This window comes from Leucopleurus acutus, assembly GCF_964270905.1.
Source record: "Leucopleurus acutus genome assembly, chromosome: 11".
Classification (NCBI taxonomy): Eukaryota; Metazoa; Chordata; class Mammalia; order Artiodactyla; family Delphinidae; genus Leucopleurus; species Leucopleurus acutus.
Window position 1 is genome coordinate 43842054 of NC_139152.1, and position 24764 is coordinate 43866817.

Genomic DNA, 24764 nt, shown 5'->3' on the forward strand with positions numbered 1-24764 from the left:
GTTGATCTTGAATCCTATAACCTTGCTAAACTCTTAAGTCTAGTGGCTTTTTGGTAGATTCCATAGGATTTTCTATATAAGTAACATGTTACCTATGCAAAAGGACAGTTTACTTCTTCCTTTCTAAAATATATGCTTTTCTTTCTTTATGCACTGACTAGAATCTTGAATACAATGTTCAATATAAGTGGTGAGAGCAGACATCTCTATAATTCTCAGTGCATTTCTATGTTTCAAATGATTCACACTTAAACATTTGTAATTCATGTCAAAATTAAAGGAGAAATGCAAGAATAGTACAAATAGGGACTTCCCTGGCAGTCCAGTGGTTAAGACTCTGCACTTCCTCTGCAGAGGGTGCTGATTCAATCCCTGGTTGGGGAACGAAGATCCCGCATGCTGTGCAGTGCGGCCAAAAATTAAAAAAAAAAAAAAAAGAAGAAGAGTACAAATAACTTTCCCCCCCCTGAACAATTTACAAAAGGAAAACCATTTACCATCAGCTCTGAATACTTTAGGGTATGATTCCTACCAAGTAGAGCATTCTCCTACACAACCACAAGAGAGCCATCAGAATCAGGAAATTGATATTTGATACACTACTACCATATAACCCACATACTCTGTTCAAGTTTTGCCAATTGTCCAAAACATATCCCTCAGTGCAAAAGGATCCAGCTGAGGGTCACATGTTGCATTTAGTTGTCATATTGCTTTATTCTCCCTCAGTATGGAACTTGTCTTTGTCTTGGTCTTTTTTTGATTTTCATGACCTTGACATTTTTGAAGATTACAGGCCAATTTTTTGTAGAATGTTCCTCAATCAGGTATGTCTGATATTTCCTCATAATTCGATTCAGATTATGCATTTTTGTCAGGAATTACTATGGAAGTGATGCTGTTCTAATTGCACTCTATCAGCCTGTATATTATTTTGATTTGTCCCATTAATGGTAATGCTAGTAACATTCATCCCTTGATTATGGTGATGTCTTCCAGGTTTCTCCACTGTAAGATTATTCTTTTTCCTTTTGTAATTAATGAGTATTTTGTGGGAAAGTACTTTGAAAGTATGGAAATATCCTACTCCTCATCAAATTTTCACCCATTTGGTTTAGTATTCATTGATGTTTTGTGGCTTAATTATTACCGATGGCTTCTAAATGGTATTTTCTAATCCCATCATTCCTTCTACATTAATTAGTTGTCTTTTACTGAGAAAACCTTTTTCTTCTTCCCACTTATTTATTTAAAAAATTTTTTTAATTTTATTTATTTATTTTTGGCTGCGTTGGGTCTTCGTTGCTGTGCGCAGGCTTTCTCTAGTTGTGGCGAGCAGGGGCTACTCTTCGTTGTGGTGCGTGGGCTTCTCGTTGTGGTGGCTTCTCTTGTTGCAGAGCACAGGCTCTAGGCACACGGGCTTCAGTAGTTGTGGCTCACGGGCTCAGTAGTTGTGGCTCGCGGGCTCTAGAGAGCAGGCTCAGTAGTTGTGACGCATGGGCTTAGTTGCTCCGCAGCATGTGGGATCTTCCTGGACCAGGGCTCGAACCCATGTCCCCTGCATTGGCAGGCAGATTCTTAACCACTGTGCCACCAGGGAAGCCCCCCACTTATTTATTAATTATTACAATCATAATGACTCATAGATTCCTGTTTTATTCAGTGGATTATAATCTTTTATTGTTATTATTTAGTTTGATGTTCAAATTGTCACAGATTTGGCCAGTGGGAGCCCCTTCAAGCTCTTTGTTTTTTTTTTTAATTGGAGTATAGTTGGTTTAAAGCTGTCTCATATCCTTTTGAAATGATGTCTCCATCAGTTTTTAGAAGTATAATAGACTTACAATATTATATTAGAGGTGTACAACACAGTGATTTGATATTTTTATATATTACAAAATGATCACCATGATAAGTCTAGTTACCTCTGTCACCACACAGAGTTATTACAGTATTATTGACTGTATTCCCTATGCTGTACACTACATCCGTGACTTATTTTATAAGTGACATGTCCCCATCATTATTTGAGCATTCCACACTTTGTCCTGGCACAACCATATATTTCAGGTTCATCTTGTACTTTCCCCTCCCCAGCCCCTGAATCAGCCCTTTTCCCATGAATCAATGGTTCTTTTCATTGGAGAACTGCTATTTAGAAACCATAGATCAATGCTATGGGGTGTCACTATTCCCAGGTCCTCTCAGTGAACTGAAGTAGGGGGAAAATGTGTTTATGTGTATATATATCTATATCTATATATTATAGATATAGATATATACATTTTACCCTGATACCTCTAATTCTAACCTAATGTTACAGGGTTCATTCTGATTTTCTTGTTTTCCACATTTGAGACCCTTATCTGGCAGAAGAAACCTGGCTCCCGTTATCTTCAATATATTTATTTATTTGACCAATCCCACTTGTATATAGCCAGTCTTCTGTTGCTGTTGCTTCCCATCACTCCTCCTACCACGGATGCTTGCTTGAGCTCCAACACCCCATGCCAGGCTCCCAAAATGGATTCCACACATGCAATCAGAATCCTCTTTACCCTCCTCAGGCTCTAACATACCACAATGGTATGGGCCACTGCTGCTGCTCATCTAACTGGACTCCTACATTCCCCACATAATGCCTTTTAGACTGAATTATTCAGGAAGGAAGGAAGAAGAAAGGAAGGAAAGTAAGAAGATAGGCAGGCTTATAATTACTTTTTAATTAAGGAGAAAAAAAGCGCCTCAAATCATTTTGATTCCTAATTGTCGTTCACAGGAGCACTGTTGGCTACTCTTTTACTTGTGGCCGAAAGAAAATCAGGTTTCATTATTAAACTGCCTATGGTTCATCTGTGTGCATGATATATATATATAGATATATAGATATATATCTATATATCTATATATATATATATATTTTTTTTTGGTACGCAGGTCTCTCACTGTTGTGGCCTCTCCCGTTGCGGAGCACAGGCTCCGGACGCGCAGGCTCAGCAGCCATGGCCCACGGGCCCAGCCGCTCCGCGGCATGTGGGATCTTCCCGGACCGGGGCACGAACCCGTGTCCCCTGCATCGGCAGGCAGACTCTCAACCACTGCGCCACCAGGGAAGTCCCCATGATATTTTTAATGATTTACGCTATACCCCAAAGAACCATGTTTAAGGTAATTAGATATACAAATTTCAGAGACAAAATAGAATAGTTGGATCCAAGAGAGCTACCAGAGACTCAGTATTACTTTCATCTTTGACTAAGCTCTGAAGTACAGGCTTCTAGATGGAGAATATGCCTCAGACATTTATAGATAATAGACGCACTGCATCTTTTGTTATACTGAGTCAGTTTTTTTTTTTTTTTTTTTTAACGATACGCGGGCCTCTCACTGTTGCGGCCTCTTCCGTTGCGGAGCACAGGCTCTGGATGCGCAGGCTCAGCGGCCATGGCCCACAGGCCCAGCCGCTCCGCGGCATGTGGGATCTTCCCGGACCGGGGCACGAACCCGTGTCCCCTGCATCGGCAAGCGGACTCTCAACCACTGTGCCACCAGGGAAGCCTATACTGAGTCAGTTTTAAGATTTAAGAGTTATCTTAGATGGGATATGCCAGATATGGACCTATAATGGATGATAAATATTTCACACTGAATCAGGAAGGCAGCAGTGCAAAAGAGCATGGGCTCTGAAGCCAGACATCCTGGGTTCCAATCTGCCCTATCATGTTTACCAATAGCGGGACCTTGCAAAAACTGCTCAGCCTCTTTAGGCCTCAATATCTTCATCTCTAAAATGGAGATTCTACTTCATAGGGTTGCTTAAGCAGATTAAGCAATACCCTTAAAACAGTGTCTGGCACTAGAGGTGGATTTGCCTTGAAACTAAAGACATTTAAGTTTTAGGGAATCTCACTTGCACAGGCTACCTCCAAGGCCCTGTACTTAATTTTATATTTGTAATTATTTTTTCTTTTTCTTAAAAAGAATCCCCAAATTGTATAAACTTCAGGCCTTACCCAACTGGGTCTCCTCCTGTCTGGCACATAGTAAGTACTTGGTAAATGTAAGTTTTTATCAGTTACATCTAATATTAAGAGTGGTTCTTTATGGTGTTTTTGTTTTCAGTTTTGTGTGTGTATGTTTTTATTTTTGTTTTTGCTTTTAAGTTGCTCCACCTTGTAGAAAAACAAACTAGAAGATAAGCCATAATGTAGGATATTTCTTCACTTATTCTCCACTAAAAAATATTTATTGAGTGGCTACTATGTCAAAGGTGTTCACAGTCTTGTGGCCAAGACCAACATATATATAAATAATTACAATATGAATAGTAAGTGCTATAATAAGTATATATACAGACACAAAGAGGAAGGCACAAAACTTAGCCTTTTGACTGAAATGTTTTAGTGGATAAATATGAGATTTGGAGGGTGGAGGATTATTCAGTTTGAAGAAACAACATATTCAAAGGCCTTAATTCCTTCATTGAATAAATATTTATCAAGGATCTGCATTATGGCAGGTACTATTCTGGATGCTGAGAATACAGCAATAAATGAGTCAGGCAAGAGCTAGGCTTTCATAGAGCTTACACTCTAGTAGTAGGGGCACTAAATAGGGTAATGCGATAGAGTGTTACACAGTGTATTAGTGCGTGTCCATTCTAAACTGAATGGTAAAAGAAGGCCTTTCTGAGGATGAAACATTTGAGGAGAGGCTTGAGTGACAAGAAGGAGTCAGACATGAGAAGATGGGGGGCAGGGAGGGGCACTCAAATGCAAGAACTGCTGGTAGCAAAGGACCTAGAATAGCCAAAACAATTTTGAAAAAGAAAACAAAGTTAGAGGACTCACACAACCCGATTTCAAGACTTACTGTAGAGTTACAGCAATCAAGACAGTGTGGTCGGGGCTTCCCTGGTGGCGCAGTGGTCGAGAGTCCGCCTGCCGATGCAGGGGACATGGGTTCGAGCCCCGGTCCGGGAAGATCCCACATGCCACGGAGTGGCTGGGCCCGTGAGCCATGGCCGCTGAGCCTGCGCCTCCGGAGCCTGTGCTCTGCAAACTGAGAGGCCACAATGGTGAGAGGCCCGCGTACCGCAAAAAAAAAAAAAAAAAAAAAAGACAGTGTGGTTTTGGTGTAAGGACAGACATTTGTATCAGTGGAAGTGAAAAAAGAATCTAAAAATAAGCCTAACCGCATATGGTAAATTGAATTTTAACAAAGGTGCCAAGTTAATTCAATGGAGAAAAGACAGTCTTTTCAAAAAGCGGTGCTGAAACAATTAGGCATCTGTATGTAAAAACAGAACTACAACTCATACCTTGCACCACATAAAAAAAGTCAGCTTGAAATGGATGATAGACCTAAATATAAAACCCAAAACTATAAAACTTCTATAAGAAAATATAAGTGAAAGTCTTCATAATTTTGGGTTAAGCAGAGATTTCTTAGCTAGGACATACAAAACACAAACCATAAAAACAAATTGATAAATTTGGACTTCATCAAAATTGAAAACTTGTCTTCAAAAGATCCTGTTTAAAAAATGAAAAAAACAGCCATGGCCTGGGACAAAATGTATGAAAAACACATACCTGATAAAGGACTGGTATCCAGATTACAAAAAGAACTCTCACAACTCAGAAGAAAACAAACAACCTAATTTTTAAAATGGGCAAAAGGTTTGAACAGGCATTTCACCAAATAAATATATAAAAAGATGCTGAACGGGCTTCCCTGGTGGTGCAGTGGTTGAGGGTCCGCCTGCCGGTGCAGGGGACGCGGGTTCGTGCCCTGGTCCGGGAAGATCCCACATGCCGCGGAGCAGCTGGGCCCATAAGCCATGGCCGCGGAGCCTGCGCGTCGGGAGCCTGTGGAGCCTGTCGGGAGCCTCCACAACGGGAGAGGCCACAGCAGTGAGAGGCCCGCGTACCGCAAAAAAAAAAAAAAAAAAAAAAATGCTAAACATCATTAGACCTTATGGAAATGCAAATTAAACCACAGTGTCATATAACCACATACCCACTAGAATGGCTAAAATTAAAAACATAGATAATACAAAGTGTTGGGGAGGATGAGGACACCTGGAACTCTCATACACTGCTGACAGCAGTGTAAATGATATACCCACTTTGGAAAACAATTTGGCAGTTTCTTATAAAGTTACACATACACTTACCACATAACCCAGAAATCCCACTCCTGGGTATTTACGCAAGAGAAATAAAAACATATGCCCACACAAAGACTTCTACATGAATGCTTGTGGCAGCTTTATTGTAATAGCTCAAAACTGGAAATTACCTAAATGTCTATCAACTGGTGAATAGACATATAAACTACAGTATACATCTACATAATGAAATACTACTCAGCAGTAAAAAGGAATAATACATGCAACAAGATGGATGAATCTCAAAAGCATTATGTGAAGTGAAAGCAGACAGACACAAAACCTTACATATTGCATGATACCATTTAGTGGCATTCTGGAAAAGACAAAAACTACAGGGACAAGAATCAATTCAGTGGTTGCTAGGGACCGTGGTGATGGTGGAGGAGGGGACTGACTACAAAGAGGCAAAAGAAAACTTGTTTGGGGTCATAGAAATGTGCTATATCTCAATTGCAATGATTATATTACTATATACATTGCCAAAATTCAACATATTGTACATTTAAAAATGGTGAACTTTATGTGAATTATTCCTCAATAAGCCTGAATTTAAAAATCACCACTGGTAACAAGTGTGGTTTTAAAATGTGTCCACAAATTCTATACTTGATCTTAGCCTAAAGGATGAGAAGTGATTATCTGCAAATCCTTTGACTCTCCTCACTTCAAAAGGTGAAGCCTAATTCCACTCCCCTTTAGTGTAGGCTGGACTGACTTAGTGACACACTGCTAATAAACAGAGTATGGCAGAAGTGATGGTGTGTGACTTCTGAGAATAGGCCATAAAAGGCATTGCAGCTTTCTCCTTGTTCTCTCTCGGATCACTCACTTTGGGGGAAGTCAGGTACCACATTGTAAGGACCTTCACTAGCCTTATGGAAAGGCCCACTTGATAAGACCTCTTGCCAACAACCGTTTGGGTGAGACATCTTGGAATTGGATCCCTGAGCCCCAGTCCGTGTGTCAACAGGGGCTGCAGCTCCAGCCAACATCTTGTCTGCAACCTCATGAGAAATCCTGAGCCAAAACCAACTAGGTAAGCCAGTCCTGAATTCCTGACTCACAGAAACTGTCAGATAATAAATATTTGTTGTTTTAAGCCAGTAAGTCTGGGGTAATTTGTTATACAATTATAGATAGCTAACATATTATAACAGAGATGAGAGGAGTAATCTGAGGTGAAGTTGGAGAGGTAGGTAGAGACCAGATCTTGTAAAGACCTAACAAGCATTGTGAGGACTTCAGATTTGATTTGGTAAGCCATTGGTGGTTTCATTCAGAAGAAAAACAAGCACAATTTCATTTTCAGGAATCATTTCACTATGGAGTGGTCAAGAATGGATGCAGGGAGACCAGTTAGGAGGCCATTTTGGCAGTACAGTTAAGAGATGATGGTGGCTGAGACTAGGGTGGTGACAGTGGAGATGGACGTATAGAGTGAAGGAAGTAGAGGAAACAAAGATGAGCCTACAGTTGTTTTTTTTTTTTTTTTTTTGCGGTACACGGGCCTCTCACTGTTGTGGTCTCTCCCGTTGCGGAGCACAGGCTCCGGACGCACAGGCCCAGCGGCCATGGCTCACGGGCCCAGCCGCTCCGCGGCATGTGGGATCCTCCCGGACCGGGGCACGAACCCGGGCCCCCCGCATCGGCAGGCGGACTCCCAACCACTGCGCCACCAGGGAAGCCCGAGCCTACAGTTTTTTTGTTTGAATAGTTGAAATGAGGGTAACTGTAAAAGGGACATATTGGGAGAAGTGATGGATGAAATCAAGGCTTGAAGGAGTGTATAAGCATTATGTGTTTGAGAAACTGCAAATAGGTCAGTATGGTTGGAGTTTATGGTGATAGGATAGGAAGAGAGAGTGGTGAGAAAGCAGGCTAAAAAGACAGGCATGAAAGAAGGACCCTGTTTATCACCATAAAATGTCTGACTCTATCCAGTTAGTCTGGGAGCCACTAAAAGATCTTTTAAGTAAGAGAATGATTGATCAAATTCACATTTTAGAAAGATAACCAGCAGCAGCAATACAGACTTTGGATTGAAGATGAGAGATACTGGAAACCAGAAGACATTCTGAGTAACTTTCTGATTTTTAGGAGGCAGCATAGTACAGTAGACAGAACATACAGGCCTTTGGAGTCAGATGGACCCAAGTTCAAATTGGCATAGCAAGTTACCATCTATTATGGGTTGTGTTGTGTCCCCCTCCAACTTCAGATGTTGAAGTCCTAACCCCCCAGTACCTCAGAGGTGACCTTATTTGGAAATATTGCAGATATAATTAGTTAAGATGTAATTAGTTAAGATAAGGTCATACTGGAGTATGGTAGGTTAATCCAATATGCCTGGTATCCTTACAAAAAGGGGAAATTTGGTCATAGACATGCACACAGGGACAATGCCATCTGAATATGAAGGCACAGATCTACAAGTCAAGGAATGCCAAAAATTACCAGCAAGCCACTAGAAGCTAGGGGAAAGGCATGGAACAGATTCTGCCTCATAGCCCTCAGAAGGAACAAACTCTGCTGACACCTTGATCTTGGACTTTTAGCCTTCAGAACTGTGAGATAATAAATTCCCGTTAAGCCACTCAACTGGTGGTACTTTGTTATGGCAGCCCTAGTAAAGGAATACACAATCTGTGTGACTTGGACAAATTGCTTTATCTTGCTAATCCCTAGTATCCTAATCTGTAAAATGGGGATAATTGTGTCTACCTAATAAGGTGGTCATGAGGATGAAATGAAATGGCATTTGCAAAACACCTGGCACTGCATAAATATTATTTTACATTTGTGAGACACTAATGCTACAAGGAAAATGGGACATTTTTGAACATTTTTGGAAAGACTGACTACAACTTTAAGGGTCATGTGCAATACAACTTAAAGGAATAGGATGGACAAAATGAGCTTGGAACCCTTATTTCCTGTTGGATTCCTTAGAGAGGAGCCCTGGGATTGTCTTGCATTCTGTGAAAATGCAGCTTCTTTTGGGATAGAACACTAGTACAAGAACCAAAAGCACTCTCCAAGGCAGGAAGGTTGAGGCTAACGAACATCCTGTGGTGTGGTAAAGTTGGGAAGGGAAGGAGGTGAACAAAGCTAGAGAAGAATGGGCCAGATGCCTTAGGCCTCCAGGTTTCCCAGCACACTTCCTTAGGTAAAAGATTTAGGCTGGGGGTTGTCCTCTCCTCAGCTCCATGTGGGAAACCCAACAGAGGCCTCTCACCGGTCTCTGGAACGCCTAGTCTTTTCAAGCAGGGAGTCCATTGCCAAAGCAAACAATCCCAGCTCTACGATTGTGCTCTGGCTGGGGTAGGGGAGAACAAAGCTCCCTTTCTTTGCTTCCCCAACTCTATGGCTCCAGCCAAAGGCACTGTTTACACAATCTTCCCTGGTGAAGAATTTGTTCCTTTTCTCTCTAGGTTACAGCTGGAAAAGATTGACTCCCTCCTTGCCTGTTCCTTTTTCCCAGACCCCTGGACAAGAAAAGTGTCCAATACCTGAAGCCTCCCACCCTCAGAAAAGATGTCAGCACACTTAGGAGTAACTCCAGGCCCTTTTGTGATGTGACAGAGACCCTCAGTTTTAGTGGCAGAAAGCCTGTCTGGCTGGGAAAGGGAGGCTGGCTGGAGCTATCAGGAGCCTCGCTTGTCTCCATTCCAACTCTGTTTATTCCTCCCTCTCTCACTCCCCAGGGATTCCGAGGCTTTCCCAGGTCCATATCTAGGAGTGAATCAAATAATCAATATCCAGGGCAGATGTGGGTTTCTTCTTTAAAAGGATGAAAACAATGTTTTCTGGTGGGAAATGTTTTCTGTAGTCTTTAGTTCACTAACTCCAGCAGCACATATGTTTCCCTCCAGCCCCAAAAACAAAAGCAAGAAGGAGAAAAGGAAGCCCCAGAGTGGTGGAGTCTAATTTTAGCACTGGCAGAGAGTCCCAGTGTTAAGTTACTCCTGGTAAATTGTAACTAAGAAACAGAAGAGATAGAGACAATTTACAAGGTCTAGGCCCCCAGCAAGAAGTTTTAAAATCGACTTTCATTTATTTCTATGACATCTCCAGGAGGCACATCTCAAGGAAATGTGCCTCCCATTTCACACAAGGGAAGGAAATTGAAGCACAAGAATTTACCAAAAGTGACTTGAACCCAGGATTCTGGCACTTTCAATTTGGTCAACTCTATAAGCCAAGTTGCTTTCTGAAAATTTTATGGGTCTTTGCACTGTACAAATTTTCCCTGAGCTAAATCCCCACTGGCTATCCTCCTGCTGTTAAGGGAGTTATGGGCTAGGTGTTTATTACCCTTTGCAGCTATGTTTTGGAAACTTAAAGTCCTTGCTCCAGCTGTTGGGAGATGTGGATGGAAAGGCCTTAGGGGTGCAAAGGGGATGCAAGTCTGTTAGGCTCAGATATCACCCCTACACCTACACAAACACCATCACCCCCCCCACCAACCACCCTCCCCAGTAAGGCCTGCAGAGTTGGTTTCTGAAAAAGCAGCTCCACAGTTCCTGGAAGGCTCTAATCCACAATAGTTAAAAATATCCATCTTGGGGCCAGAGCTGAGCCAACTAAGCTGACCCTACCCAGAAACCCAGGAAATTACCCAGCAGTGGGTAAAATGAATACAAGGGTAGGCAAATGCTACCTATCCGCAATATAACAACAGGGATGATAATTATAAGAAAAACAGATCCATCTCCTTCACTGAGAGATCCAAAAAACTGTCCAGATTTGTCTTTCCCTCTCCTTCAATGATATCCTGGCCCCCACACCTTGTGGTGTGGCATAATGCAAGGAGCTCTGGTCACGGGTTTCTATTCTGTTCTATCTAGAACTAAGTCATGCGTCTTGAACAGGAGTCTTAGTTTTCTCATTTGTTAAAACGAGAAAAAAATATCTACTCCACACAAATGAAATAGCTATAGTAAAAATAGCTATAGGCATACAGTTTTTGTTTAAAGGCCTTTCCTGGACTTCCCTGGCGGTCCAGTGGTTAAGACTCCCCGCTTCCACCACAGGGGGCACGGATTCAATCCCTGGTCGGGGAACTAAGATCCTGCGTGCCACAAACACTTGCCAGAAAATTAAATAAATAAATAAAATAAAGGTCTTTCATTATTTAGCCTTCCTGAGCTAGGTTAGAGTCAACACAGTTAGGAGGCAGAGCGTCAGATAAGTCAACTTTAGAGTTTCCTTTCAGTGCAAGATTCAGATGAAACTTCACTCCTTTTGCAGACTGGAAAATTGCACCTGTGTTAGCTTTCTATTGCTACATAACAAACTACACAAACTTAGTGGTTTAAAACAAATTCCATTTATTATCTTACTGTTCTGTAGATCATAAAATCCACGCAGGCTTGATTCCATTTTCTGTTTAGGGTCTCCCAAATCCAAAGTCAAGGAAGGTGTTGACTGGTCTGGGCTCTTATCTAGAGGTTCTAAGGAAGAACTCACTCCAAGCTTATTCAGGCTGCTGGCAGAATTCAGTTCCTTCCAGTTGTTGGACTGAGGTCGCATTTCCTTGCTGGCTGTTGGTTAGGGGGTCAATTTCAGCTCTTAGAGGCCACTTTCCAATCATTGCATATGGTCCCCTCCAACTTCAAAGCCAGTAATAGTGCAACGAATCTTTTCTTCAAATGTCTCTGATTTTTCCTTCTGCCACCAGTCTGAGAAAGCTCTTTGCTTTTAAGGGCCCATGTGATTAGATCAGGCCCATGCAGATAATCTCCCTATCGTAGTCAACTGTGCCATATATAACATAACCACAGGTGCAATAGCTCATCAAATTCACAGGTTAGGGATTAGAGCATAACATTTTTAGGGGATCATTTAAGAAATTCTGCCTGCCACAGCACTTATTCAAAAGATGAAAGGAAATGATCTCTTTTGGGGTGGGGTGGGGAGCAAAGAAGGAAGTGGGAATAGACTATCGCTAACTAACCATTTATACCAATAAGAGAAGCCAAGCGTTTGAGATGAGAGAGTCCTGACCCCATCCCCGGTATCCTATCCATTATCTTCTGCCACCTTTTGATTGGCTACTTTGGTCACAATGTCCTAACATAGTGCCTTGAGGTAAATGCTCAATCATAAAGACATGTTAAGGAATGCTTGGGGACTAAAAAAAAAATCTTCCCATGTTTTAGTTTTTTCTCATTAAACGGTGTGAACACAAAGCTGTCCAAAGCTGTCCGAGAGTGTGTTCTAAGAATACATGTTGGAAAATGCATATTTTCAGATATGGCTCAACTAAGTCAAAATTTCATTGCTCAAAACTTGTAGGACCAGGATAATATTCCCTGTACTCATTTTCTATTTCAGAATTCAACATGAATATTCCTTCATCTGACTTCTCTTCAATGGAGGTAAGACACAGAGCAGCCTCTAGGTTCCTGGGCACCAACTTGAGCTAAAGCACCAGGGCTGTTCCTGAGCAGCTTTTTCATCCTGATGACCTAAGAAGGCCTCAAACTAATAAATCCATCCTGAAAGGGAGGCTGGAACAGGGTTCCTCATTACTGCTGTTTAGCATGTAGATGATTTTCAAAGGACGTGATTTTCCTCTAATTAGGATGACTAATTGAAGAAACTGAGAAGAGGGAACCAACTATATGGGAAGAGAACCTAAAAAAGAGTGGATATATATACATTAGTATAACTGATTCACTTTGCTGTACGCCTGCGACTAACACAACAATGTAAAAGCAACTAGACTCCAATAAAAATTAGAAAAAAAAAAAAAAGAGGGAACTCTCTGCCTTCAGCATCCCTGGGTCTTTTCCTCCAGATGCTTTATGGCCAGACTTGCCAACCATAAAAGAGGGAGAAACTGTGTATAAAATACCTGTAATAGGCTCTGAGCTTCACGGAGAATGGAAAGCAAATTATAATCAATATACATTGAACTTTCATGGCACCATCCTTTCCAAATACCAAGGTAACTGCATGCACATAATTCCTGGGATGAGTATTATCCCTATTTAACAGATGGGGAGAAACTGAGGTCCTAGAGTTATTGGTTAGTGATCTGACCACCATCACAATGGCCAGGAGTAGAAGAGAGATTAAACTAACATCTCCTAATTTCAAATCATGTGATCTTTTTGAAACTACAAGGACAAATAGAAAGCTTTCATTCCATGTTATCAAAATTGGAAAGACCTTCAGAAAATTTGCTCTTGGACCCTCTCTACTAAAACATAGCACTCCTCTACCCCAAGTTGCTGGCAACTTGAGTTGCCAATAAATATCTCTTGGGACCTGAAACTAAGAGGATCCAGGTTGCCTTGACTCCTGAAGAAATTTGCTTCCAAGCTTCTTGCAGCACCATCTCATCATTCGCCTCAGAGAGAACAAGAACACGTGGGAGACCGGGTGTGCTCTCTCCAAGCACCTGAGTTGTTAAGGAGTCAGCTAGATTCAATCCCAAAGAAAGGGCCAAGGAGAAAAAGAAAACACAGATGACTCTGATCTGATGACTTGGTAAGGGGATTGGCAAGAGAGGCTCCTACCAGAGCCTCAAACTTAAATGAACAAAACAGAGGGCTATTTCTCATCCCCACATATGTAGGTATCTTCCACCTACACGTGTCTGGAGGAGCTGTTCTTGTGAGGTCCACCTAGAGCCCCAAAGTCTAGCATATAGTTATTTGGGAATAGTATAGCAATCTAGAAGTAAACTGTGGATAAGACCCCATTCAACCGTTGATCACAATAGCAAAAGGGCAAGGGTGAATGACTTGGGGTGACCTGCTTCCTGAGCACCAGTTTACTCTGAGGTGCAGTCTCTGCCCTGGGCTTTAATTTTAGTCACTGACTGAACCAAAAGAAAATCTGTTGTGGTCATCTACATTATCATGAAAGGACTTTAATTTATACCCGACTTCAAGCATATGTAAGATAAGGCTTATTTAAAGTTTAGCCTTTAGAAAATAATAATCCTTTAGTTTATACTAACCCCACTGTCCAAAGTCCCTCTTGAGGCATTTTTAAGGGAAAAGGTTTATCTTTGTTTATTCTCCTCTTTCTTGCTTGCTTGGGAAAACAATGGTCATCAGCAACACTGGAAGAGTCCCACAAGACCAACAGCATGGTAGTCTTACACCCTGGGCTACGAGACATGACCTTTGCTCTAGCTCCAGCTCTGCTAGTAAATGTTCCCAGGAGAATCCTTTGGTCTCTCAGAGTCTGTTCCCTTGCTTGTGAAGTGAGGTGGTTGGTTCAGATGATTAAAAATTTAACCAAGATACTGCTGTGTCATGCTACATACTTCTAGGGATACAAGATGAATATGACATAGTCCCTGCCTCAAGAAGCTAACAATCTAACTTGGAAGATAAGGCACACATATGTGCACACACGTATACATAAACCCACAATTTATTGTACACAGTAAGCATTATAAAGGATGCAACATGCTCTACAGCCCTTTATATGGGTTAACGCTCACCTGACTGAAAGTGGATGGAAACCAGATGAAAGCTTCATGGAAGAAGAGGTAGCATTTAAGCTGTCTTTCAGGATAACAGGGAGTTTGAAAAAGAGGAAAGTGACCAAAGATTCAGGGAAAGAAAGCAGAGATGGACAAAGGGAAAGGCCTGTAGATATGTAAGGACAGTAAAGCAGGGAAAGTATTTGGAAAATGACAAATAGTCCACTTTGGGTAGAGTGTTTGGGAATAATAAAAAACAAAGCTGAGAAAGTCGACTCAGACTGTTTTCGAATTGGTAAATGGCAAAACCAGTCCTATGCTTAAGGATTAACCTGACAGTGGTTGGCAGAAGTAAATGCTAGAGGGTAGAGATGGGAGGCAGAAGACCAATTAAGAGGTTATTGCAATAGACCAGGTGGGTGGCAATGAGGACCTCAGCCAGGAAAGTGGCAGTGGAAACAGAGAGCCCATTAGTCAAAATTTTAAACCAGTACTGTAAGTTGCTATTGACCCAGTTCTCCAAGGTAACATGCCATCCCAGGTGAAAATTATTAAAAAGGAGCACTAGTTTGAATAAAGCTTTCCCAACTTAAGAGAATGAAGAATAAGTGAGCCCAGACCCATGTTGAGCTTAGCACCATCACTAACCTCCAGGCCTTATACTTTCACCAAGGCATTCAGCCAATTGTGGAAAAGAAATATACACAGGAGACTCAAGAAACATCTTTTTAATACAGTATCTATTTGTCTTCCTTCTGTCAAACCCTGAGCTGACCCCTTTCCCCAGGCTGCCTGGGGAGGTACAGGAAAAGGAACATACAGGGCAGACAAGACACGGGAGAAAGAACTATGGGAGGTGGAAACGGCTCCTTCACATGGCGAAGAGGATGAGAAAGGCCACCATCAGGCAAAAGAGTCCCATGGCTTCCGAGAGGGCAAAGCCCAGAATGGCGTAGGAGAATAGCTGTTGCTTCAGAGAAGGGTTCCTGGGAGAAGGGGAGGAGAAAAGACTGAATCTCTAGTCCGCACAAAGAAAAGGACAATCATTAAAGGTGGACTCAGGGAGAATCCATCTCAAGCTAACATCTCACTTAATGAGATGACAACATCATGCCCCAATTCTTGCTCTGATACACCAAGGGCTCTACAGAGATGAATAAAGGGAGTGGACAATCCAAAATTCTGTAACACAGCCCAGGTACAAACACTACTGCCTATACTGGATCACCCACATATTCCTCATAACTTAAGACTCCTGGGTCTGGACACAACTATCCAGGGCTCAACCAGAATGGAAGAGGTATCTGGAGTGGCAGGGCCTATCAGACCAGTGTTTCCAAACTGTAAGCAGCAGAACCCCAAAATACAAAATGCATAAACCTAAAGGTAATTGTAAAAAAAGTGGGGGATTTGAAAGTCTTGTTTGATTGGTTTCCCCTTCATTCTCTAAGACAGTCTCTGGGGTATAGCCTCAGAACCCTAGGGCTTTATGTAAAACAATTAGAAAAACACTGTTCTTATGGACAATGGAGCCAGAGGGACAAATAACTTCTCTCATTTCAAAATAGTCAAAAGATTTTGGGATACAAATGGTCTGTGAGGTTTAGATGATATGATTAAAAAATGGCATATAGGATTCCCAACTTTGGAAGTCAGTATATAATTTCTATTTCCCTTACTCTGTCACCTCTGGAAGCCTTGATGGATAAGCTAAAGCAATGCCAGCTTTTAACAGAATTGTGGACACAGAAGTTTCTTATTTCATACAAATCCTTAAAAATAACCTTATTTCCCCAAGAACACTAAAAGAACTTGCAGGTCTCTAGAGGATTAATTTAGTTCTAACAGTGAATTGCCCAGAGTTGGTGGGGACCAAATAGTCCCAAGCATCAGGGAGCCATGGGGCTGGATGCAGAGGCAGCTTTCCCAAGAGTGATGGGGGAATTCCCAGGGATGGGGACAAATGGCAGTGAAGCCACTATGCTGACTGAAGCTCTAGACTGGGGGGAGGGTGGGGGAACGGGATGCGGACGATACTTTTTCTGTAAAGGGCCAGACAGCAAATATTTTAGGCTTTGTGGGTCACATACGGTCTCTGTTACCTTTTTATTTTCATGACCCTTTAAAAATGTAAAACCCTTCTTAGCTCAGCTATACAAAACCAGGCTGTGGCCCAGATATGGACATCCTGCCTTAGTTGGCTGACTCCTACTCTAAACCAAAGCTGTCCAATAGAACTTTCCAAAATGGCAGCCACTAGTCACGTGTGGCCACTGAGCTACATTAAAAGTTACAAAATTTAAGTCTGTGTACTTTCAGTTAATTAAAATTTACATTCAAACAGCAATAGGTGGCTAGTGGCTACCGTATAGGATAGTGCAGCTCTAGAACCCCGTCTCTGCCCAGACCTTTGGAAACATATCAGAGAGCAAATGGTGGGCCCATCTTACCTGGCATAACCAATGATGAGGCTCCCAAACACAGTCCCAATTCCTGCCCCAGAGCCAGCCACCCCTACTGTGGCAGCCCCAGCTCCAATGAACTTGGCGGCTGTGTCAATGTCCCTTGAAATGACACTGGTTTGGAAACTGCGGCTAGGAATAAGTGGGGTGGTCAAGGGACGTGGGGCTGCCAAGCTGCTGTGGCTCTGTGAAGAAGTAGGTAGAAAATTTTTAGGAAATGCTTTTTTCGCTTTGGAAACTTGTGTACCATTTAAGTCCTTTATGCTATCAAATCCCACTGCTTCTCCCCCATACAGAAAATCTTTTAACTCCCTGGAAAACTCCCTAAAATGCTGCCAAGCAGAACTTTTAAATGCAAGAGGTGGACGTCAAATACCTTCAAGATTCAGGTATGATCTAGAAATGTTAAGACTGAAGCCCTAGCCTGTTCTTGATGCCTTGAGAAGATCATCTTCCTGGGACTAAACACTCCCAACTCAAGTCAGTACAGTAAGTCAAGTAATGGCAGTTATCAGCAGCACACACGGACATGCGCTGCCAGTGGCAGAAGCTGGAACATTAGGGTACCATATATGGAGTCCTCAGCACTCCTCCTACTGGTTCTGTCAGGTAACCCTCCCCACCCCTCCCCACCCCACCCCACCCCTCCCCCTCCCCCACAGGCCCAATTCCACTTATTACGAACCTCATCTGTCAGTGTCTCTGGTCGCTTCAGCACCACTGCAGACAGTGATCGGTTCAATAGTGGAGAGGTTCTCCTGATCTAGTGGGAATAACACAAGGCCAAGAAAGTCAAGGAAGGCTGTGGAGAGGAGTTTTAGAACCACCCCCAATTGTTACTCAGATGCCCCATTCATTTGCTAGAACTCAGAATCTCAAGAGAATCTGGAATTATTCTTTTACTTTTAAGCAAATTCTAGATTCAAGAACGGCACCATTTCTCTTGCTTCCTAGGCTTCTCCACTGATTTAAGGGAAGAAAGTCTACTTCCTTTTGGAAGGAATTACCTACCCTTGCTATTCCCTTTTACAGGCCTTGAGAACGGGAAGAAATTTAAGCCTCAGAAGCATCTACTTCGCTCAGCAAGAAATCTATACATATACTGGTAATGGCCAGCCCATTAGAAGGAAGCCAATGACTGGAACATCTTTCCCTGAACACACCCTTCTGGAAAATAGGCACAAAAATCCATGCTGAAAATTTACCCCATCCTGGTAGCCTTTTCTGACTAACTCCAAGCCAGTGTCTCCAAAGCAGACAACATGGTGGTTAACAGCCAGGGCTTTAGACAGATATAACTAGATTCAAATCTTATCTCTGTATCAGCTCTGTGATCTTAGGACAAGTCACTTAAATCTTTCTAAGTCTGCTTTCTCATCTATCAAATGGGAATAACATAGCTCAGGCTTGATTTGAGGAATAAATAAGATTATATATACAAACTGGTAAACTCAGTGCCAGGCACGGTAAGTGTTCAATAAATAATAGCTACTAACAGCATCACTCCTTTTCACTTACGAGTGAATGAACCAATTGCCTCCACTATCTAATAATTTGTAATTTCTTCCATGCTGTTGCTTCTGAGTCATATAATTTCCCAATGTGTATTTTAGCTTCCCACCCAAATTTAAGCTTCCAGAAGGAACTCCTAGCTATGGCTCTCTGACACTCAGTACAAGATCCTGTAAACAGTGCGTATTCAGTCCAACTTAGGAAATTTAACTCACGTTTACCATTTCTGGTGGGGTTCCAGTTTACAAGAACACAGAGTTTCAGTCCAGAAATAACCTGATCTTAGCCTAGGTTCTCATTTATACTCTTCTTCTAATATAGTTGGATGAGAGAAATTAACTGGCCTTCATGGGACACAAGGCAGGGAATGCCTGGGAAGCATTCATTCTCTCCTGTCAGGCTAGCACAGCAAAGGGCCCAGCTGTGAAGAACAAGGTCGGAGAAGGAAAAGACAAGATGCCTCTCCTTAAAAACTTTCCTGGAAAAGGCAGGTACTCACCAAGGAGGAGGTGGAGATGAACTTGGTGCAAGCGTACATTTTCAGGTGCTGAAGGGCCGTGGCAGGAGAGCTGCAATTACAGAAGCAGCATTGTCAATATTGTCCTTGCTTACCAAAGGACATCCTTACTAGCAGAAAAGGTGCTCTGGAAAATTTAAATGGCCCAGAGGGCAGTGACTGACCTCAAGTCTCAGCAGAGATGGAATTAGAACCCTAAAGTCAGGATTTCCTCCACACAGCTTCTAAGATTTCCTTATAATCAAGTGACTTCTCCTGGTCTGAACAAGAAGCCCCTGGGTCCCAGCTTTAAGACCTGTTATCCCAAACTTCCCTGGTGGCACAGTGGTTAAGAATTCTCCTGCCAATGCAGGGGACACAGGTTCAAGCCCTGGTCCGGGAAGATCCCACATGCCGCTGAGCAACTAAGCCCGTGCACTAAGCAACTAAGCCCTAATGAGCCTGTGCTCTAGAGCCCGCGAGCCACAACTACTGAGCCCGTGTGCCACAACTACTGAAGCCCGTGCACCTAGAGCCCGTGCTCCGCAACAGAAAAGCCACTGCAATGAGAAGCCTGCACACCACAACAAAGTGTAGCACCCGCTCGCCACAACTAGACAAAGCCTGCACGCCCCGCGAGGACCCAATGCAGCCAAAAATAAATTAATTAATTAAAAGAGAGAGAGAGAGAGAAAAAAGACCTGTTATCCCTTTCCATAGACTCATGACAACTCATGTTGTCAGATGAATTTCCCCAGTATCTTTTGCCTAAGTTTCCCTCAGTCTCTTACTCAAAAGAAACTCTTCTCAAGGCTTCATTGGGCCTCAAAATGTTGCCCTTTAAAGACTCTTGGGGGAATTCCCTGGCGGTCCAGTAGTCAGGACTCTGAGCTTCCACCGCAGGGGGCATGGGTTCAATTGCTGGTCAGGGAACTAAGATCCCGAATGCCATGAGCTGCGGCCAAAAAAAAAAAAAAAAAAAAGAAAACTTAAAAAATGCGTACTCTTGGGTCCCACCTTAGACTTTAGACTTTCCAGGTCAAGATCTCTGGGAATAAGGCCTAAGTACCCTCTATTTCAATGAAGCTTCTCAAATGATTCTTAGGTACATAGTATGTTCTTAAAAACAGTCTTGAAACTATGGTAGTGGTACAGCCTGGACTTGAACTCTTCTCACTCTTAATGCTTTCTAATATGCTACAGGTTGAAACACTCAGTGATTACTTAGGCCTGTTAAATGACACTTCCTTGAATGAGCTGGACTAATACTTTCCCAGATTACACTTCTGAATGCAGAATCTTAGTTACTCTTATATTAACGGATGTCTTCAACTCTGTCTAGAACTCTCATTTCTGCCCATACCCTAACTCTAACCCAATTGTGCTGCCAGACTATTCAGGTTTTCTTGGGTCAAAAATCCAAAATTTCTTTAAAGCTTTAAAAAAGGGAAGACTTTTTTTCCCAAGGCAACAAAACCTCAATATCATCATTTGTAAAATGTAGTTCTTAGGCGGATTAAATGAAATAACTTATGGAAAGTGCCTGATGTGGCACTGAAGGGAGCCTGCATGAAGTGGCGACCCCTCCGCTGGCCACCTAACCTTGGCCAAGTCTGCACTTGTTAACCAATATCACCTTGGGCAACAGCACTACCCAGATTCATGGGTTTCTTCCTCAGTGTAGATGGGCCAAGGAGTTACAGGGCTGCTCCTTAACCATTCCCTTTCTTAACCTTCTTTCCCTCTCGTGGGCAGAGTCCGGGGACTCTCGGTAAACCCTTGACAGGCAAGCTGGCCGGTTGGTGCTACCCCATGCTGGCTGGCCCCACCCCTTTTCAGGCCTCCTGCCTCTAACGGAAAACCTCAGTGTCAGCCCACGACTTGTGCTTTTCCCAACTTCACCGCAGTGGAAGGAAAAGAACGGCGCTGAGAGACAATCAGTGGTTCCAAAGAAACCGGCCTCTTTTCTGCTATCGCTCTCCCAGGCCACAGTCTGAATGGAGAGGGTGTTTTGGCTGTTCTGTTCATTTCTACCACTTTCAAGGTTTACTTTTTAAATCGAGAGGTGCTGACTAGAGGGGGTGGTGTCTTGAGACGATCCACAATCTCCATTGTTCGGCACCTGAAGTCCTGGGGCCAAAAATCTAGAGGTTTCAGAATAAGAAAGGCACGAATCAGGATGTGAAGAGAAAGCGGAGATAGGAGGGGAGAGTTTGGGGGTTGGGACAGCTCTGAAAGGACAAGAGAATGAGAAAAGAGCGTTTGTAAAGGATGAGTCGAGACAGGTGAAACGAGCACCCCGGCATTTGACTTTCGCCAGCTCCAAGGCACGCTCCCCCAACCCACGAGACATCCAAGATGGCGCCAGGCCCGCGCGGTTGGAGGTCACAGGCACGCGGAAGGGGCAGCCCTAAAGCACGAGGATACGGAGGGTAAGGGAGGGCGTGAGGACCCGGGTGGGAGCATGCAAGGTAAGGCTCTCAGAGCATTGGCGCGAGGTGGGGCGCCTCGGGCGCGCGCGTGCGCGGCGCGAGGCGGGAGCGAGGGCCCAAGGCCTTACCTGCTCCCAGGGCCGAGAAGACAAGAGAGAGGCGGGGAGAGGGCGGGAATAGCGAAAGGAAGGCTGTGCTCATGCGCGGCCCGGACCAACGAGTCGCTCTGCCAAGGATAGAGTGATTGCAAAGTTGAGGGTCGGCCCAGGCGCCACAGCGCCACCTGCCAGCTCTGTGGCGACATTCGGCCAGTCATTCCACCTGGCGTTTGAGAGGAGAAACTGCAGGCGGAGCCGACCGTGTGCAGAAATGAGGGCACTCCGCAGTGTAAGCCGATCCGTAACGTGGCCTGCGGTTTGCTCTGCACGGTATTTGGGATCTTGGATTTGCTTCCCTTTTTCAAGCATGCGCAGTCACATTAAAAAAACAAAACAAAACACAAATAAACAAAACTACCCAGAATTTCGGTGTTAAATAGCATGCAATCAAGATTGGGGTTCAGTGTCCAAAACGTATCAGGAGGAAAATGAAGTCACGGGATTCCTTCTGTTGCCGCGGACCCTGGCTTTATGGATGGGAAACCCGTTCAACGGGCGAATAGTCAGCAAAATGCCCCAGCTGCCTCTTGTGGTTTCGCCTTTATTTCCCTCTCCTTTCTTATTCTAGTGATCAGCTAGGAGAAAACCAGCATCAGCGAACGAGAAGATACGGGCTAAAGATGATTAGGACTCAAGCGCCCTGACCCTAAGCCTTCTTTCCTGAGTCATGAGACAGTCAAGGAATAATGGGCATCAGTGACCTGAGGTGAGGTTGCGAGATCACGTCAAGTATGCCTGTGCCTCCGCCCAGGTTTTATTTACACGAGTTGAGAGAAGCAGCCCCCACAGGAGGTGCCCTTATGGAGGCCCCTCGGCTTCTCCCTCGTGTCCTTTTCCCAATGGGAGGAAGTAGGGGGCTTCCTGGCCCTCACCTCTTATTCTTGGCTGCTTTATCTCCCACATAGGGTCTGACCGGCCCCTTTGGAGAGAGGTCGGTACCCACGTCCCCTCATGTCCAAACCTCGGCCGTCCAGGCATCGTATTTGAACGCAGCACAAGAAAGACGGGGAAAGCTCACCAAACCCCCATAAAAAATAAAAAGAAGGCTGTGGCTGTAAATAAAGCCAAATCCGCCACCCTCTGAGGGGCCGTTTGTCCTCCCCTCCTTGTCCCCGTCCTTCCCGCCGCCCCCTCCCGGCTCCCGGGCCCCGCGGCGCCCCGGCCCCGAGCTCCTCCATTTAATCGGATTTGGGAGAAGGGGAGGATAAATCACGGCAGCAGCTTTACGGTCCCGGAGGAGAGGCGAGCTGCAGCCAGGCACACCCCGGCCGGCGATAAAAACCGCCGCTGAAAGCCCACGGAGCAATTTCCCGGGACCCCGAGCGACGCCATTACAGGAATGTAATTTTGCCCGGATGAGGCCCCGAGTTTAATTATCCTCGCGGAGGAATTTCAATGCGGCCAATCCATCTTGCAGGCGGGCGGCAGAGGGATTTATATGGGCCTGTTATTTCACACCGATCCTCCATCTGCATTTTTATGGCCCTGAAATCCTGAAAGGGAGGGGAAGGAGTGGGGAGAAATCGGAGAAGCAGGCGAGGAGAGACGGGTGGGAGACTTCCCGCCTTTCCTAAATCCACGATCCCAGGCCGATGAGGATTCTCACTGGTTCCCCTGAAATGCCCAGATCTCCCTCCAGTTCCAGTTGTTGACTTGGGGTGGGGTTGGGGGTAGGTGAGGAATGGAGCTGGGATCCTTGGGAATCAATCAACAGGTATTTACCAAGTACCAAGCGGTGCCAGGCACAGGGTAAGATGCTCAGACGAGAACGGAAAGACAGACTAGCAAGAATATCTCCTCAAGTCCCCAGACACCCCCACCCCGCCCACACTGAATTCCTTTTAGCTCTCGGCTTCATATCCTCCGAGGCAAAAAGTCCACAGTTCTTAAGAGGCACCACCACCAACCGGTTGTTGCAGCTGTTTATTGCGACAATTTAGACCACGCTCAGATATCGCTAACAATCCAAAGGAGAATTGGAGAAGGGGCCCGTGGCACAGTCGGCAATGCTTATTTCTCCCTTACCTCCCTGCAGTGGTGGGCTCTGGATTCACATACCTGGTTTCCCAAATCGCTGTGTGACCTTGGGCAAGCTGTTTAATCCCTCTATATCGATCTTCTTTTATGTAAGTTGGGAATAATAATAGTGCCTACTCTGCAGCGAATATTGGGATAATATACGTGAAGCTTTTAGCAAGGGGCTTGGAACTCAGTAAGAGTTCAATAAATGCTAGTAATAGTAATAGTAATAGTTTTTGGTTGGTAGTGGTAGTAGTGTTATAGTTGGGAGCTTTGCAGCTCAATTCTGCTCTGCTCCCTAGAGACTTTATTGCAAGCTTCTTGCAATGATAGCTCCTGAAAGAGACTCAACTATCACTTACTGAACTTTTTTACCTACGTAAATCACACAAAAGGAGTTATCTGACAGGTTAGTGGGTGGAGATCTGTGGGGAGGGCTGAGAATCCTGGGGACTGTTGCTACCAGGTTCGAAAATCGAAATTAAATCGGTAGGCATGAGACTACAGAAAGTGGTTGGAGGTTTGTGTGGAGGGGTGAATTTGAAGACAACAAAATATGATCCAAGAGAGCATTAGCTAAGGGTCTAGGGATCTTCTTAACTAAGGGCTTGGGAAAGGGTCCTTCCTTCACTTCACTGAGGGAAAACTGGGGTCCAGGAAGGAAAGGGTGTGGAGCCAGAACTATCCTTTCCAATCAATCTTTTCCTACCAGACCATGTAACAAGGTTGGCCTGATTGGCCAGTTTTCCTAATGACTGTTAGTGGCAGATTCTGACTGGGTAGCAGCCTCCCTGCACGGTGATGAAGAAATGAGATTGATCTTTTCTTTCTTAGGATTGGTTAACAACCCTGGGGGTGGGGGTGGGCAGAGACTCATTTTAATTGACTGGATAGGCTAGGAGGGAGGTCCAGCACCTCTCATGTAGAAATTCTGAGAGTTCTTTTCCACAAAGGTCACCAAGAAAGAGTCTTGATTGGCTTATGCATGTTTGTCTTTGGACTAGAAACACAATAGCTTAGAGAAGAAAAGTGAAGAGAATCGTGCAGGCAGGCTACAGTTCAAT

General features: G+C 43.9%; 1 protein-coding gene across 4 annotated transcripts; it reads right to left on the reverse strand.

Moving 5' to 3' along the window:
* Positions 1-15334: 15334 nt before the first annotated feature.
* On the reverse strand, positions 15335-21689 carry ATP5MC2 (ATP synthase membrane subunit c locus 2). Of its 4 annotated transcripts, none has more exons than XM_082849955.1 (5): positions 21652-21689; positions 19095-19164; positions 17769-17846; positions 17072-17268; positions 15335-15607 (listed from the first exon to the last, which is right to left on the reverse strand). In XM_082849955.1, the coding sequence occupies exons 2-5, from the start codon at positions 19131-19133 to the stop codon at positions 15493-15495; spliced, it is 429 nt and encodes a 142-aa protein (XP_082706081.1). In that variant the 5' UTR covers positions 19134-19164; positions 21652-21689; the 3' UTR covers positions 15335-15492. The 4 variants fall into 4 exon arrangements, with proteins under 4 accessions (XP_082706081.1, XP_082706080.1, XP_082706079.1 ...); XM_082849954.1 differs by lacking the exon at positions 21652-21689 and adding an exon at positions 21142-21220; XM_082849953.1 differs by lacking the exon at positions 21652-21689 and adding an exon at positions 19883-20273.
* Between the last annotated feature and the right edge of the window lie 3075 nt (positions 21690-24764).